We start from the raw sequence: 18,187 nt of genomic DNA on the forward strand, positions 1-18,187 counted from the left end.
GATTGGACCTGTTAAACCCATGGGCAGCTTTCCTGTTGCCCATCTACCTGTCCTTGCCCCCACCACAATTATACCAGTAGGGGGGTAGTATTGGGTCATTAAGCCAGTTGAGGTCCTTAAACATCAATTATTTCCCACTTAAGGGATCATCACACGTCTGCAAGGATTTAACCAGTAGCTGGAGGGGCCCACACCAAGCAGCTAGCCCAGAGTGTCTCCCTGTGTGGGCTGATGATGGGTGGGAGGGGGCTACTTAACAGGTCCCTGGGCCCTTCAGAGGGCTGATACAAGGTTTTACCTCTACTCCACCACCCCCCACCCCCACAGTTGCCTTTCCTCCCTTGACCTCAAACTCCATGCTCTCTCCCATCCTAATGACCCCCCTTGCCCTCACATACCAAGGCAGCTAGCAAGACCTCTAGCCACTTACCCAAATTATGTGTTGACCACAGATGGGCTTCACTCCTACTAGTTAGCCAGGGGTGGGAATCTAGCACCTTGTAAAACTCAGTCCAAATTGGGTGCAGGACACAGAATTGTGTTATAGCCCAGTCTCTGACCCACACTTCCTTTCAGCTCAATTCTGTGCAGTGTGTGCAGGAGCCTTTATTTAACAGCCATGTATTACATCTTTACTGGAGATGCCAAGCATAGGAAATTTCACAAACTCATTTATCACCATACATATGAACAGAGAATTCGTATCCTATTATGACATCCAAATATTATTGCTATGATAAAAGTAATTATTTCTGGAACACTAATCTATGATCTTTAATAAAATATGATGCCATTAATGTAATACACTTTTTGTCACAACAGTGGAACTTCCCACTGCTGATGTTTACTTGGAAGCTTGCTCCTGCACTGTGCTGTGGCAACACAGTAGTTATCAAACCAGCCGAGCAGACCCCACTCACCGCACTCTACATGGGGGCTTTAATCAAAGAGGTAACCAGTTAAAATTGTGAATTATGAATTAGACACTTACTGATGTTCCTTACTGAATCAAATAAAGGTTTCTGCAGCTGTAAACTCTAAATTCCTTTCTACCCCTGTAACTGTCCCAATGTGACACCCAGCCCCAACTGACGAAGGAGTTATGGATTCTTATAAAATTGTTGTAAAGGTTTGATCTGAATAAGGCTCACCAACTAAATAAAAATGCTGTTGGGATGAAAATTGCCTTCATTGTGCCTGTCCTCTAGATATAAAATGAGTGAAAAGAAGTCCAATTTAAGGTGTTGTAGAGGTGTTTCCTTTTGCTGCTTACAACATATTTTAGACACCTTACATTTGCAAATCATGAGCATAATGCTTTTTCTAGGATCCACATCAGAAATTGATTTGCCTACAATGCAACAAACAGTTCTACGTTAAAACCTGGGACTGCTGGTCACTGCCTACTCTCTCCTGATTTACCCAGCTTCTTCTGTTCACTGCCAAAGTCTCAGCAAACTGAGCTTGCTAACCCTCATGACTGGCAAGCTGTCTCTGGGCCCACACAACTCGCAACTATACTAATGAGGTCTGTGAACCAATTTGCCATGTTCCTGTCTCTGGCCTCAGTAAGCGAGTGCAAGATCACCCCTTAGTGGACACCATCTAGTTTCAAGACTTTTGTTTTTGGGGTGCATTAATGTCTAAAATATTGACAAAAACACTTGAGTGTTTACTCCAATTTTAAAAAATATTCATGCCAATCCCTCTGTTACATCATAGCCTGGGTTAATTTTTTTAATAAGCTTTTCTTGCTCATTCTGGTATGATTAGAGCAAAATACTTCAGATGCTGGAAATCTGAAATAAAAACAGAAAATGCTGAAAAAACTCAGCAATTCTGGCAGCGTCTGTGGAGAGATGCTGCTGAGTTTTTCCAGCACTTTCTGCTTTCATCTTCTGGTACAAGTCTGTTTGATTGTAAATGGTTAAATTTAGTTGGTAAAGTGGCTTTCATAAGTCACAGCAGGTAAATTATTTACTAGAACTCTAGACATCGAACCGGAATTGGTTGATCATTTTTCTTCACTCCATACTAAAGGTCGAGGTCAAGTCAAGCTTGAGTTGATATCCTTAGGCAACTTAGTAAAGAGCTATCATAAAGGATGCAAAATTTCCTGCTTTACTGATTTTTAAATCTAACTGTTAATCTGTGGCAAACCTACTTTTCAGAAGCTAAGCATTAATGTTCAGTTGCACAGTGCGATTAAAATCAAAATACTCAGCATTGTTATTAAGTTGTTCTGAGATTCCTTTAAGTATGGATATAAGAAACATTGAATTTCTTATTACTGATCAACTTTAGCAACCAATTGTGACATTGTTTCCATCTGGTAAAGGTATAGGGAGACGGACATGCTGGTATTTCTTACCACTGAAAATTAAATATTAACTTCCACAGGAAAACTGCTTTGATTTTTTAGACAAGATCAGTCAAATGACCACAGCAGTTGTGTTCTTTGCTTTTTTATCCAATCTGAAAATATTGAGTTGAAAGTTCTGCAGATCATTAAAAGTTTTTCAAATGTCCTTAAGAGCATACAATTTCCATTGAGAAATCTAGGTGAGGGGTGAGGCTCAGAGGACAAAATACCATCAAGTTGAAAAAAGGTTCAATATTTTTTTTTTAAATTAGTTAATCAAGGAGATGTCATTAAGCAGTCTGGAACTTGCATTTCTAAAGTCAGTTCTGCACATACAGATTGGGCAGAATTCTCCAGCCCTTCCTGCTGGCAAGATCTTCTGGTCCCACTGAAGTCGGCCCCCTCCCCGGGTTCCCTGACGACAGCACATGACAATCACCATTGACTTCAGAAGATCCCACCAACAGGAAGGGCTTTCTGCTTTGTTTTCCTTTCTTGTTTATCCTGCATTCAGGAATAACAATTGTAGAAATCTGTCTTTTGTAACATAATTGATGCTTATCAATTGATGCAGCACAGTGGCACAGTGGTTAGCACTGCTGCCTCACAGTGCCAGGGACTTGGATTCAATTCTGGCTTTGGGTGACTGTGTGGAGTTTGAACATTCTCCTCATGTTGGCGGGGTTTCCTCTGAGTGCTTTGGTTTCCTCCCACAGTCCAAATATGTGCAGGTTAGGTGGATTTGGCCATGCTAAATTTCCCCTTAGTGTTTCTTTTATTCATTTGTGAGACATGGGTGTCACTGGCTGGCCAGCATTTATTGCCCATCCCTAGTTGCCCTTGTTCAGAGGGCAGTTGAGAGTCAACCACATTGCTGTGGCTTTGGAGTCACACATCGACCAGGCCAGGTAAGGACGGCAGATTTTCTTCCCTAAAGGACATTAGTGAACCAAATGGGTTTTTTCGACAATCGACAATGGTTTCAGGGTCATCAGTAGATTCTTCATTCCAGATAATGTTTTTGGAATTCAAATGCCACCATCTGCCACGGCAGAGTTCGAACCCAGGTCCCCAGAACATTCGTTTCTGGATTAATAGTCTAGTGATAATAGCACCAGGCCATCGCCTCCCCTCAGTGTCCCTAGATGTCTAGGTTAGATAGATTAGCTATGGTAAATGTGTGGGTTTACGGGGAAAGAGTGGAAGAGAAGTCCTGGGTAAAATACTCTGTCAGAGAATCAGTGCAGGCTCAATAGACCGAATGGCGTCCTTCTGCACTGTACGGATTCTATGATTCTTTTGTTTACTAAGTTCTGTTTCAAATAATAGTCAAATCGTCATGCGAGCTTAGACAGACTTTTCAAAGCCAAATTAAAAGTTAGTCAATTTTCTCTCCTCCCCAACTTGCTTGCTGCTTCAGAGTATCAGTTTGACACTCAGCTCATTGTCTGCACACTAATGAGACACTGGCCTTAAAGATAGCTCAGGCCATGTGGCAATAATGATTGGTGAGACACATTTGCAGTCTGCCTTCTGATGGTCCATTGTGTACCTGTTGTAATAATCATTAACAAATTTAAATGTGATGATGAGAAGCATATTTATCTAAATGATTTGGAAGAAGGTGTAACTGGTGTAATCAGCAAGTTTGCGGATGACACGAAGATGGCTGGACTTCCGGATAGCGAAGAGCATTGTCGGGCAATACAGCAGGATATTTAGGCTGGAAAATTGGGCGGAGAGGTGGCAGATGGAGTTTAATCCGGATAAATGCGAAGTGATGCATTTTGGAAGAAATAATGTAGGGAGGAGTTATACAATAAATGGCAGAGTCATCAGGAGTATAGAAACACAGAGGGACCTAGGTGTGCAAATCCACAAATCCTTGAAGGTGGCAACACAGGTGGAGAAGGTGGTGAAGAAGGCATATGGTATGCTTGCCTTTATAGGACGGGGTATAGAGTATAAAAGCTGGAGTCTGATGATGCAGCTGTATAGAACGCTGGTTAGGCCACATTTGGAGTACTGCGTCCAGTTCTGGTCGCCGCATTACCAGAAGGACGTGGAGGTGTTAGAGAGAGTGCAGAGAAGGTTTACCAGGATGTTGCCTGGTATGGAGGGTCTTAGCTATGAGGAGAGATTGGGTAAACTGGGGTTGTTCTCCCTGGAAAGACGGAGAATGAGGGGAGATCTAATAGAGGTGTACAAGATTATGAAGGGGATAGATAGGGTGAACGGTGGGAAGCTTTTTCCCAGGTCGGAGGTGACGTTCACGAGGGGTCACAGGCTCAAAGTGAGAGGGGCGAAGTATAACTCAGATATTAGAGGGATGATTTTTACACAGAGGGTGGTGGGGGCCTGGAATGCGCTGCCAAGTAGGGTGGTGGAGGCAGGCACGCTGACATCGTTTAAGACTTACCTGGATAGTCACATGAGCAGCCTGGGAATGGAGGGATACAAACGATTGGTCTAGTTGGACCAAGGCGCGGCACAGGCTTGGAGGGCCGAAGGGCCTGTTTCCTGTGCTGTACTGTTCTTTGTTCATATTTCCCACCAATGCTATAAGAAGTTAACATAACTGTATGGTGTACTGCCTTCATCAATCGAGGAATTGAGGTTAGGAGTCGTGGCATAATGTTGCAGCTATATAAGATCCTGGTGAGACCACACTTGGAGTACTGTGCTCAGTTCTGGTCACCCCATTACAGGAAGGATGTGGAAGCCATAGAAAGGGTGCAGAGGAGATTTACAAGGATGTTGCCTGGGTTGGGGAGCATGCCTTATGAGGATAGGTTGAGTGAGCTCGGCCTTTTCTCCTTGGAGGGACAAAGGATGAGGGGTGACCTGATAGAGGTGTATAAGATGTTGAGAGGTATTGATCGAGTGGATAGTCAGAGGCTTTTTCCCAGGGCTGAGATGGTTGCCACAAGAGGACACAGGTTTAAGGTGCTGGAGAGTAGGTACAGAGGAGATGTCAGGGGTAAGTTTTTCACTCAGAGGGTGGTGGGTGCGTGGAATGGGCTGCCAGCAACGGTGGTGGAGGCGGATTCGATAGGGTCTTTTAAGAGACTTTTAGATAAGTACATGGAACTTAGTAAGATAGAGGGTTATAGGTAAGCCTAGTAATCGCTAAGGTAGGGACATGTTCGGCACAACTTTGTGGGCTGAAGGGCCTGTATTGTGCTGTAGTTTTTCTATGTTTCTAACTGCATTCCAATTGCACCACCCTCATAAATATATCAACATGGACTGAATGAACTGTGTAAGTTCTCCAAGCTGGCTAATTCCCGGTAGGAATCACGTTGGCCTGGAGAATCATCCAGGGATAAAATGCTTATTATTGTCTCTGTCCTCTAAAACCATAGAATTCCGACAGTGCAGAAGGTGGCAATTTGGCCAATTAAGTCGACTCTCTGAAAAAACATTCTTACCCAGGCCCTCCACCAACAACACCCTCCCCCCTCCCTTCCCCCCATCCCTGCCCTATCCCCATGCACTTACCATGGCCAATCTACCTAACCTGTGGATTTTTGGACTGTGGGAGAAAACCAGAGTACCTGAAGGAAACCCACGCAGACACGGGGGGAACATGCAAACTCCCCATAGAAAGTCACCCCGTGCTGTAATCAAACCCAGGTCCCAGCCACTGAGGCAGCAGTGCTAACCACTGTGCCACCCCAAACCTTTGAAGTTCCCTGGTCACTTTAATCACCTTTCCCCTTGGAGAGCTGGAAGGCTTCTAGATCAACCCAGCACTCTGTCTAGCAGAAGGGATTCCTCTTTCTCTGTCTAGGAAGCTGCAGGTTTTCCTAATGGCAACTTTTACACAAAAGAGGAACTGAAAAGCACTTGGCTCTTTTGAAGTTGTCTGTAGCTGCGTAGCTGACTGCATGCTGAGTAAAAACCGCTAAGTTGTCAACCAAATGAAAGTTAAAAAGACTGTTTCCATTCAATTTCAATCCAGGAAAGCAGGAAAATTTCTCTCGGATTTATTTTGGCCATCAAAACTATTTGATTTGATTTGATTTGATTTGATTTGATCAAAAACTAGTTCAGGGGACTACATTGACAATGATTTATATTGCTTAATTCACCAACTGTCTTCTCCATGTCATGATCTCTGCTACAGCTAGAAATTGATCCAGTTCTCTTTTGGACGAATGCAGTGAATCAGCTCTTAGCACAGGGTCTGGCAGCTTGCCACTTAGAGCTGCTATTCTCTGTGAAAGAAAAAAATAGATGACATTTGACTTAGTTCTACCCTTTGGACACTTTGTACGTAATGACCGATATCTATCTATATACAAACAGTTTACTCACTTCTATATTTTAAACACATCTGTTAGATTGCCAGACAGATTTTTAAGTCTACCTGGTTTTAAGTTGAGTACATCAGTCCTCTGACACTTTTCTGATCCTTTTCCAAGGCTTTTATATTCCCCACCATAAGAGGAGATAAAACAGGGCAGAGTATAAACCAGTCTCCTCGAAGATCCTCATTGTTAATCACTTCTGGCAAAAGGAACAGGACCAGGCCAATACTTGATTATCATGCAAAAAGAGATGCGATTTACCTGCAGACTGATTGCGTGTCACGTGGCGCCCATTCATTCTGATTTAAACTTGTAATGTCTTCTTTTATTGCACTGAAAGATAACTACAGCTCCATATGTAAGTAAAGGTGTAATGGTCCTTCATTTTCATGATTAGAAATATATTTTTAGCATCCCATCAATGTTGGTAGCCTGCAGCAGTCAGATAACCTTTCTAAATTACTGTTTGAAGTAATTTAAAAACTGAAGAACACAATGCATTCTTAACTAATGCATCTTAAAGACTTTTGAATATTAACACATTGCCTTTCCCTTTAGACAGGATTTCCTCCTGGAGTGGTGAATATTGTACCAGGATATGGATGTACAGCAGGAGCAACTATAACCAGTCATATGGACATAGATAAAGTAGCCTTCACTGGTTCTACTGAGGTACTTTGAATGAAACAGCATTCCTTTGTAAAACTTGCAGATCTCAAATCAATTTTAGATGACGTCAGCATTATTGCTTTTGACAAATCATAGATATCAAGAGGACTTTAACCATAATTTGTGTCTCCAGGATTTGGAAATGGTTTGTGCTAATACAATACGCTTGAATACATTCAATATGGGGATGAATGTTTCACTAAATTCTGGAAATCAAAACAGCATTCCAGAATTCAAACTTGAAATCTCTAAAACTTTAGCAGACAAACGTGAAGCACCTCAGGTAATTGTTAAGGAATCCACATGCGTACTGGGAATCTTTGAATACCCACCAAGATCACTTGAGAGCTAGACATAAAGGTCTGGAAATTCTGTGACGTTCTCTAATCTCCAGCAAATGCAGTAGATGCTCAGAGAACCTCTTCCACCCATCGCATATTAACTGCATATTTACAGACAGATCACTTCTTCCCTTTCCAATTCAGCTATCAAGGATTGAACCAGGACCATATAAGTTAATAATAAACAGCACATTCTCTTTTTTATGCTGTGACTGCAGCACCGTGCATATCAGTCATATGGAAGAATGATTAATCTCTCTGCTGACATATGCCTAGCAGGAATCATTTATCTGATAATGGAAAGTTAGATTACATGTTAATGGAAGCATGTTTGTCACTTTGTTTTTTCCATGCTCCTCAGATCATAAGAGTTTCTGGGGTAATTTTCATTTCCAATGTACATTGGGCGTGCAGTGGACAGGCATCAGCGCTGTCTGTCCAATGCATTTGGCGGAGTGCCAATTCAATTTGCATGTTTGGGCCTCATTTACAATGAATGGGTGAGCTGCTAACATTAATCTTAATTAACAGTTGACTGATTGGGAAGGCAGAAACGTTGGTGGGATGAGGAGACTGCTGCTTAAAGTCAGCCTCTAGCCCCTTAAAGGTGAGCTGCATCTTTTGAGATGTGAAGAGTGAGTCATCAAGGAAAATTCAGTTCTTCAGGGCAGCCATGGAACTGCTCATCAAGCAGGTAAGCTACAGACAGAGGGTCATTTTTGTCTCCAGTGGAAACATGGCCCTATGCTGGCTGGCTGGGCAAAGAGTGAAGAACCCTACCATTCTTGGGAGGCAGGCAGTCAATTTAAATAATTAACAACCCATCTAAGATCAATTCTTCAGGGTCATCAGCATTTTGCCAGCAGCGGAATGGCCCCTTGCCACCTGGGGAGGCCACCAGTCTCATGAAGGTGAGGGATCAACAGAGCTGGAGGCACCATGGTTGAAAGAGGAACCCATGGGCAGGAAAGGTCACCTCTGCAGCTGCAATGGGCCATCTGGGGAGGCTTGCCTACATGGCTCCTCTCATCTTTAATTTAAACTTTACCTTTATGAAAGGGCCACCATGTTAGAGATGCCCTATTGACCTGTCTCTGCTTCTGGGACTGCTGAGGCTCGAGAGCTGCCCGCACTCTGACTGGGATTGCTCAGCAGCATTTATATCCCAGTCATTCAAGCTGGAGACAGCCTCCTAATTGGACATAGAACATAGAACAGTACAGCACAGAACAGGCCCTTCGGCCCACGATGTTGTGCCGAGCTTTATCTGAAACCAAGATCAAGCTATCCCACTCCCTATCATCCTGGTGTGCTCCATGTGCCTATCCAATAACCGCTTAAATGTTCCTAAAGTGTCTGACTTCACTATCACTGCAGGCAGTCCATTCCACACCCCAACCACTCTCTGCGTAAAGAACCTACCTCTGATATCCTTCCTGTATCTCCCACCACAAACCCTATAGTTATGCCCCCTTGTAATAGCTCCATCCACCCGAGGAAATAATCTTTGAACGTTCACTCTATCTATCCCCCTCATCATCTTATAAACCTCTATTAAGTCTCCCCTCAGCCTCCTCCGCTCCAGAGAGAACAGCCCTAGCTCCCTCAACCTTTCCTCATAAGACCTACCCTCCAAACCAGGCAGCATCCTGGTAAATCTCCTCTGCACTCTTTCCAGCGCTTCCACATCCTTCTTATAGTGAGATGACCAGAACTGCACACAATATTCCAAATGTAGTCTCACCAAGGTCCTGTACAGTTGCAGCATAACCCCACAGCTCTTTAACTCCAACTCCCTGTTCATAAAAGCTAACACACTACAGGCCTTCTTCACAGCTCTATCCATTTGAGTGGCAACTTTTAGAGATCTGTGGATATAGACCCCAAGATCTCTCTGTTCCTCCACAGTCTTCAGAACCCTACCTTTGACCCTGTAATCCACATCTCCAGGAATAGCTGAGCATCTCCCCCTGCCAGTAAGTGAGGGCTTAGAATCCCTATTTCGTCCTGTCACTGGGGTCCTGCTGCCCTTGGCAAATCCCTGCCCCAAGTGTCTCATCAAATTTTGATTTGATTTCTTATTGTTACATGTATTAGGATACAGTGAAAAGTATTACTTCTTGCGTGCTATACAGACAAAACATACTGTTCATAGAGTACATAGGGGAGAAGGAAAGGAGAGGGTGCAGAAAGTATAGAATGAGAGTAAAAGATAGAATTAGAGGGTATGCTGGGGACAGCTCACAAGAAGCCACTTCGCTCCAGCGAATTCGCCTGCAGCAATGGAATGGAATGGCTGAGTGATCACTATCAGTGAAATTGTTCCTGGGACATGGCCAAAATGAAAATTTGCATTTATATCACTTTTCATGAGCATCGGAAATCTCAAAGTGCTTTCCAGTTTTTTTGAACTTCTTCGCTGTTTTAATTTGGGAAACAGCAGTCAGCGTAAACTCAGCAAACTCCCACAAGTGGTAATGTGATAATGACCACACAATTCTTTTTTGTGATGTTGATTGAGGGATAAGAATTGGCCAGGTCATGGGGTTAACTCCCCTTCTCTTGTTCAAAATAGTGCCATGGAATCTTTTGCATCCACTCAAGCAGGCAGATGGAGCACCTGTTTAACATCTCATCCAAAAGACAGTGCCTCCAACCATGCAGCACTCTTAGAGCTGTACTGGAGTGTCGCTGTAGATTTTTGTACTCAAGCCCTGGACTGGGACTCTAACCTGGAGACTCAGAGGTGAGAGTGCTATGAAATAAACCATGGTTGACACTAATGCAGGGAGAAATTTCATGTGCTCATCAGAGCAGCCTTTTCAGGAACAATTTGGGATAAAGAACAAATGCTGGCTTTGCAAGCGAAATTCACATCCCATGAAAGAGTAAAAAAAGACTTCCCATCACATGAAGAGCTGGAATGGATCTGATTTGTCCTCAATTACACCTTTGTGTGTAATGACTTCAGTGGACCTTAGTTCTGAACAAAACCTTGTCCCTTGGCTGGTTACCACGTACCTTATGTCTGATTCTGGGTGTGAACATGTCCCAAATGTAAACTAGACAATTTTGTACCTGCATTTTTATCATGAATGTTGGTCACCTTCTCTTGGGCCTAACATTTTCACCTGTTGGGTGAGTGCATTCGGTAGGCCCGAAAGCAGGCACCAAACATGCTCCTGGTTGTGGTTTGGCCCAATCAACAGCCATCCAGTGTGAAATGTGCAGTGTGAAAGACTGAGCATTGCCAGGGAAGGTGGGAAAATGGGAGGCTCCAAGAAAAGGAAGGGCACTTCCAGCGTGCTCTCTCAGGGGGACAGTGGATGCGGAGCTGTCTCGGGGAACTGCCAACCTGGGAAAAACAAACATTGGTTGAAAACAAACTCTGCCCCAAGTGTCTAGGCAGCACAATGATAAACACGCCTCAGTCTCCATTTGTTAATATTATTTGAGCACTAACATTTCATCCCACCACGGATCAAGGTTACAGCTTAAACATAAAGCCTAAACAGCCCACCCACCAACTGTAAAGGCAGATGGGCAATGTAAAATTCCAACAATTGGTGTTTGATTGATTTAAAGTGGCTTCTTGATGTCAGCGGGTACGCTTCCAACTCATGTGCATGCTTGCCAACCAAAAATTGCACATTGTGCAAAGACGTCGGACTGCATGCCCCGAGATCTTCTCAAGCAATTTCATGTGATTCCAAGTAAGGCACGCGATTGAATGTTAAACATAAAATCCTGGGCTTGTCGTTTTAAAAGTTGCTCTCTGGCTTCTGAAAGAGCAGAATATATAATAGTAGGTAAATTGGTACGTGCTGGTCTGCAAAACATAAGCTCTGCCAGTGATGGAATATTTGCATATAAGGGGCAGGATTTTCCACCGCACTTGCCCCAAAACAGGAAAATCCCGCCCAAGATCAACGAACCTTTGCATGGTCTGCCCCCCCCCCCACCCCCCCCCTGCAAGGTGTCACTCTCAGATAAAACATTGCAATTTGTAGATTTTGTTTGGTCTATCTACATTTGAGAATTAAGGATGTCAAATCATCCATTCAGCTCGACAATCAGTTCTAGGGTCATGGAGGAGAGCAAACAGTGTGATCAATATTCTACTTCTCACACATACCCTGAACTGGTTACCTTAAATCTGGACCATTATCCATAATTATCTCTCTAGGCACACCAAATACTAAGGGTGCACACAGAGTTTTGCTTGACGTATTGTGAAATTGTTGACCAGTGGGATATTTGGTAAAGTAGTCAATGATGACAATGAAGTCAGTGCCTTGGACGTGAAAGAGGTCTTGCGATTTGGACTAAGAATGAGTAAGAACTTCATGTGGAATCAATGGTGCTCTGTACTGACTTGGCACATGTTCTTGATATGCCACACATTTCTTGACAATGACTTCAATGTCATTGTCCATACCCAGTCTGTCTCTCTTGCGAGTCTGATCATCAAGTCTAGGCACATGTGTGGGTGAAAAAGTTATTGAAGAATATCAAGTCTCAAATATTCTGGTATGATGACACGCCCGCACTTCGAAATGTCTCCCCGGAAAATGCTTAACTCATCCTGACAAGACCAAAAAGATAGGTTGGGGGGAGGGGATCGAGACGAGGTGACTGGGAGCGAGGAAGTTAGCTCGCAAACAGAGAAGGGTTATAGACAGTGCAAGAGGGAGGATGGACGGGGGATAGAGAAGGGGAGAGCTCAGACCAAAGGATTGAGATGTGTTTACTTTAATGCCAGGAGTATAGCGAATAAAGGGGATGAGCTCAGAGCGTGGATCAATGCCTGGAAGTGTGATGTGGTGGCCATTACAGAGACTTGGATGTCTCAGGGACAGGACTGGATACTACAGGTGCCGGGATTCAGATGTTTCCGGAAGGACAGGGAGGGAGGCAAGAGAGAGGGTGGAGTGGCACTGTTGATCAGGGATAGTGTCACAGCTGTAGAGAAGGTGTATGCTGTGGAGGGATTGTCTACAGAGTCTCTGTGGGTAGAAGTTCGGAGTGGGAAGGGGTCGATCAATTTGCTGGGAGTTTTCTATAGGCCGCCCAATGGTGACAGGGAGGTGGAGGAGCAGATAGGGAAACAGATCCTGGAGAGTTGCAATAATAGCAGACTTGTTGTGATGGGAGACTTTAATTTCCCAAACATAGATTGGAATATCCCTAGGGTAAGGGGATTGGATGGGGAGGAGTTCATTAGGTGTGTTCAGGAGGGTTTCCTGACACAGCATGTGGACAAGCTGACAAGAGGAGAGGCTGTATTTGATCTGATACTGACCAATGAGCCTGGACAGGTGTCATATCTCTCAGTGGGAGAGCATCTTGGGGATAGCGATCATAACTCTATCTCCTTTATGCTTGCATTGGAAAAAGAGGGGATCAAGCAAGCTAGGAAAGCGTTTATATGGAGTAAGGGGAAATATGAAGACATAAGGCAGCAAATTAGAGGAGTAAATTGGAAGGAGGTATTCTCGGTGAAATCTACTGAAGAGAGGTGGCAGTTTTTCAAGGAATGTCTGTCTAGGGTTCTACAGGACAATGTTCCGAGCAGACAGGGAGGAGTTGGTAGGTTAAAGGAACCGTGGTGCACGAAAGCTGTGTGAGACCTCGTCGAGAAGAAAATGAAAGCATACAAAAGGTTCAGAGAGCTTGGCGAAGATAGGGATCTAGATGAGTATACGGCTTGTAGGAAGGGACTAAAGAAGGAAATTAGGAGAGCCAGAAGGGGTCATGAGAAGGCCTTGGCAAGTAGAATTAAGGAAAACCTTAAGGCGTTCTGTAAATATGTGAAGAGTAAAAGGATGAGACGTGAAGGAATAGGGCCTATAAAAGGTGAAGGTGGGAAAATCAGTACGGAACCAGTAGAAATGGCAGAGGTGCTTAATGAGTATTTTGCCTCGGTTTTCACAGAGGAGAAGGACCTGGGTGGATGTACTGTGGGCTTGCGGTGGACTGAAAAGATTGAGTATGTGGACTTTAACAAAGAGGTTGTGCTGGAATCTTTGAATGGCATCAAGATAGATAAGTCGCCGGGTCCGGATGGGATGTACCCCAGGTTACTGTGGGAGACGAGGGAACAGATTGCAGAGCCTCTGGCGATGATCTTTGCGTCGTCGATGCAGACGGGAGAGGTGCTGGAGGATTGGAGGATTGCGGATGTGGTTCCTATTTTCAAGAAGGGGAATAGGGATAGCCCAGGAAATTACCGACCGGTGAATCTAACCTCAGTGGTTGGTAAGCTGATGGAGAAGATCCTGAGGGACAAGATTTATGAGCATTTAGAGAGGTTTAGTATGCTGAAGTATACTCAGCATGGTTTTGTCAAAGGCAGATCGTGCCTTACGAGCCTGGTGGAGTTCTTCGAAAATGTGACGAAACACATTGACGAAGGGAAAGCGGTAGATGTGGTTTATATGGATTTCAGCAAGGCGTTCGATAAGGTCCCCCATGCAAGGCTTCTCGAAAAAGTGAGAGGGCATGGGATCCAAGCGGCTGCTGCCCTGTGGATCCAGAACTGGCTTGCCCAAAGGAGTCAGGGTGTGTGTATAGATGGGTCTTTTTCTAATTGGAGGTCGGTCACCAGTGGCGTGCCCCATGGATCTGTTCTGGGACCCTTGCTGTTTGTCATTTTCATAAATGACCTGGATGAGGAAGTGGAGGGATGGGTTGGTAAGTTTGCCGACGACACGAAGGTTGGTGGGGTTGTGGATAGTCTGGAGGGATGTCAGAAGTTACAGAGGGACATAGATAGGATGCAAGACTGGGCGGAGAAGTGGCAGATGGACTTCAACCCAGATAAATGCGTAGTGGTCCATTTTGGCAGGTCAAATGGGATGAAGGAGTACAATATAAAGGGAAAGACTCTTAGTACGGTAGAGGATCAGAAGGACCTTGGGGTCGGGGTCCATAGGACTCTAAAATCAGCCCCGCAGATGGAGGAGGTGGTTAAGAAGGCGTATGGTGTGCTGGCCTTTATCAATCGAGGGATTGAGTTTAGGAGTCGGGGGATAATGATGCAGTTATATAAGACCCTCATCAGACCCCACTTGGAGTACTGTGCTCAGTTCTGGTTGCCTCATTACAGGAAGGATGTGGAAAAGATTGAAAGGGTGCAGAGGCGATTTACAAGGATGTTGCCTGGATTAAGTGGCACGCCTTATGAGGATAGGCTGAGGGAGCTCAGTCTTTTCTCCTTGGAGAGACGAAGGATGAGAGGAGACCTAATAGAGGTATATAAGATGTTGAGAGGCATAGATCGGGTGGACTCTCAGAGGCTTTTTCCCAGGGTGGAAATGGCTGCTACGAGAGGACACAGGTTTAAGGTGCTGGGGGGTAGGTACAGGGGAAATGTTTGGGGGAAGTTTTTCACACAGAGGGTGGTGGGCGAGTGGAATCGGCTGCCGTCAATGGTGGTGGAGGCAAACTCAATAGGGTCTTTTAAGAGACTCCTGGATGAGTACATGGGACTTAATAGGATGGAGGGTTATAGGTAGGCCTAAAAGGTAGGGATATGTTTGGCACAACTTGTGGGGCCGAAGGGCCTGTTTTGTGCTGCAGTTTTCTATGTTTCTATGTTTCTAAAACAATCTCATTTGTGCACGGGTGGGATTGAGTCAGACCATCCTGCAATGATTGTTTTCTATAGTGCAGAATCTTTCACCATTTCTTCTTGTAGCTGCTGGCATTTGAATTGCACAAAACGTACCAGATTAATTTGGAGAACATCACTAAGTTTGATGTCCATTAAGTCAACTTGTAGATCGAAGGACACATCTTCTGTTTTCACTGGGTTAAACTGGTTTGGGGTGGGGTAGCACGGTGGCACAGTGATCAGCACTGGGTTCAATTCTGGCCTCGGGTCACTGTCTGTGTGGAGTTTGCACATTCTCCCCATGTCTGCGTGTGTTTCCTTCAGGTGTTCTGGTTTCCTCCCACAGTCCAAAGATATGCGGGTTAGGTTGATTGGCCATGCTAAATTGACCCCAGCGTCAGGAGGATTAGCACGGAAAATATGTGGGGTTACGGGAATTGGGCCTGGATGGGATTGTGGACAGGGCAGACTTGATGGGCTGAATGCCCTCCTTCTGCACTGTAGGGATTCTAAACAATCTTATCTATTTCTGACAGGATACCAGATGGTTATTCTTACTACTTGAAGGCCTTTTCTCAAGGCCCTGTCTGACACATGCCTTGCAGAATTGATGAAAAGCTGGATATTTCCTTAGTACCATGGAGAAGGCCAAGCTTTCTACTTGTCTTGTTAGATTTGGCTAATCCAGTGAATGCATCAAAAATTTGCGGTTGTACTTCGGAGCGTTAAGCTTTGGCAATCTTTGGTCAATTTAGCAATCAACCTAACCCGCACACCTTTGACTGTGGGAGGAAACTGGAGCACCCGATGGAAACCCATGCAGACAGGGGGAGAATGTACAAGGGTCACTTTATACCTTCATCCACCATCAAGTAGTTCTTCAGTGCCACATGTTTTGGGCTTGTCTAACAGATCTTTCCGGAATGCTTCCATGGGAGTGGATGTGATCACCAGCTCAACAGTTCTGTTTGCCAGCTCTGCATTTGAAAAATCACAGTATCCTTTTCTCTGCATCTGCTGATGAAGTGATCTATGGATTCTGCAGGTTGTTGTTGAAATAACATGGATTCTGGCTGACAAATGCATTAGTTTAATCTGATTCTGGACTGATCTTCCAATGTAGATCTATCTTTTGGGGATCCTTTAGCTCTTTGGCTGTATATCCTGATGTAGACCTTCACTTCCAATTGCTAGGTGATTATTAATGGCTTGCTTGTCAGATTCAGACACACCTGAATCAAGAAACCACGGGCGGTATTTCCTGGCCTTGTCTACGGTAGATGTCATGGTGGGTGGGAGCGAAAAATATCGTGAGATTGTAAACATTAGATTACTGCCACCATAAAAGCAACCTGGGACTGTCTGCTCCAGTCATCCATGGCTGGCCGCGTTTCCAACTGCAGCACATTGTGAACATCATTTTAATATATTTACATAACATTATAAGGACTGATTGATGGAATCATCACCTCATGCTGAAGCAAGAGGGCACATTGGCGTCCAATTAGACTAATGTGTTTCACAACGATATACAAGCGCCGTGTACCTGGCGACCTGCACTTCGCTGATGAGTTTGAGGATCTGTTTGACTACCTTGCATCGCACAGCGCTTGCAGCAACTCAGACTCGGCAGCACCACATCACTTTCAGGGAAGTGTCAGAGTCAAGATTCTACCCACCAAACCAGCGGTAAGGCTTTTAATGTGCTGCAGGGTAATGCCTACACTGGGGAAGGGGGGAATTAGGCCTGAGGCAGGGAACATCCAGCTGGAGCCTGGACATAAGTATGGCAGGACAGATGATGTGTCCAGGCTCCAGCGTGTGGAAGCTCATGGACATTGGTGTTATCCAGAGGAAGCACGTCCACAGTGAGTGTCTGTGGTTGAAGGAGCTTCAAGCTCAGAGTCATTAAACTGGAGGCTGAGGAGTGGACACTGTGACACATCAGGGAGAGCATTACCTTGATGCTTTGTTTCAGGAGGCGGTCACACCCCTTATGATATAATCATCTGGTTTGGAAAGTGGTCAGGGACAGCAGGGTGTGACTGCAGCTGAAGCAACTAAGGGGAGCCAGAGGGCAGGAGTGTCAGACACTGCAATTGTCCAACAGGTTTGAGGTTCTTTCAGCTTATTTGGATGAGAGTGCAGAATGGATGAGCTGACCGTGGCACTGTGGAACAGGTAGCAATTCAAGTGGGGGGAACACATAAGAAAGTAGTGGTAGTAGGGGACAGTATTAAGAGGGGGATTGACACTATTCTCTGCAGCAAGGAGCAAGAGTCCAGATGGCTGTGTTACCTGCCCAGTGCCAGGGTTCGAGACATCTGCTCCAGGCCGGAGGGGAACTTAACTGGTAAAGAAGGTAAACTGGCCTGAGGTAGGGGAACATCCTGCAGGGCAAGGGCTCGGCGGGGTTAGAATGGCGAAGGTTGCATGCAGACACATGAATGAGTGGTGGGGGAGGCAGTCAGTGGGGTAGTGTCCTTAGCACCAGGATGGGAAGAGAGAAAGTTACAGAATAACATAAGCAACCATAAGACAATAATCATAGGAGTCTGCTCCACCATTCAATGAGATCATGACTGATCTGATATAATCCGCAACTCCACTTTCCCGCCTTATCCCAATAACCCTTGATTCCCTTACTGGTTAAAAAACTGTCCATCTCAGCTTTGAACATACTTAGCAACCCAGCCTCCACAATTCTCTGTGATAAAAAATTCCACAGATTCACAACCCACTGAGAAAAGAAACTCCTGCTTATCTCTGTCTTAACTGGACGAGCAAGCACTGACTTATGTCTTAACTGACTTATGAGCTTTAACTAATTGCTTAAATTTTTTATTCAAGTTTTTCTTTTAGATATTAACTGATGTTATCACAAGCT

At 44.7% G+C, this 18,187-nt stretch overlaps 1 protein-coding gene across 4 annotated transcripts in view; it reads left to right on the forward strand.

Annotated features, from left to right (window-relative positions):
• Positions 1 to 18,187, forward strand: part of LOC144494934 (aldehyde dehydrogenase 1A1-like) — a 134,901-nt gene that overhangs the window by 81,702 nt on the left and 35,012 nt on the right. For all 4 annotated transcript variants that reach the window (XM_078214554.1, XM_078214557.1, XM_078214556.1 and 1 more), the window contains exons 7-8: positions 823 to 951; positions 7,234 to 7,347. In XM_078214554.1, the coding sequence (XP_078070680.1) occupies positions 823 to 951; positions 7,234 to 7,347 (243 nt within the window). The remainder of the gene's footprint in view (positions 1 to 822; positions 952 to 7,233; positions 7,348 to 18,187) is intronic.

This window comes from Mustelus asterias, chromosome 6 (assembly GCF_964213995.1).
Source record: "Mustelus asterias chromosome 6, sMusAst1.hap1.1, whole genome shotgun sequence".
Lineage (NCBI taxonomy): Eukaryota > Metazoa > Chordata > Chondrichthyes > Carcharhiniformes > Triakidae > Mustelus > Mustelus asterias.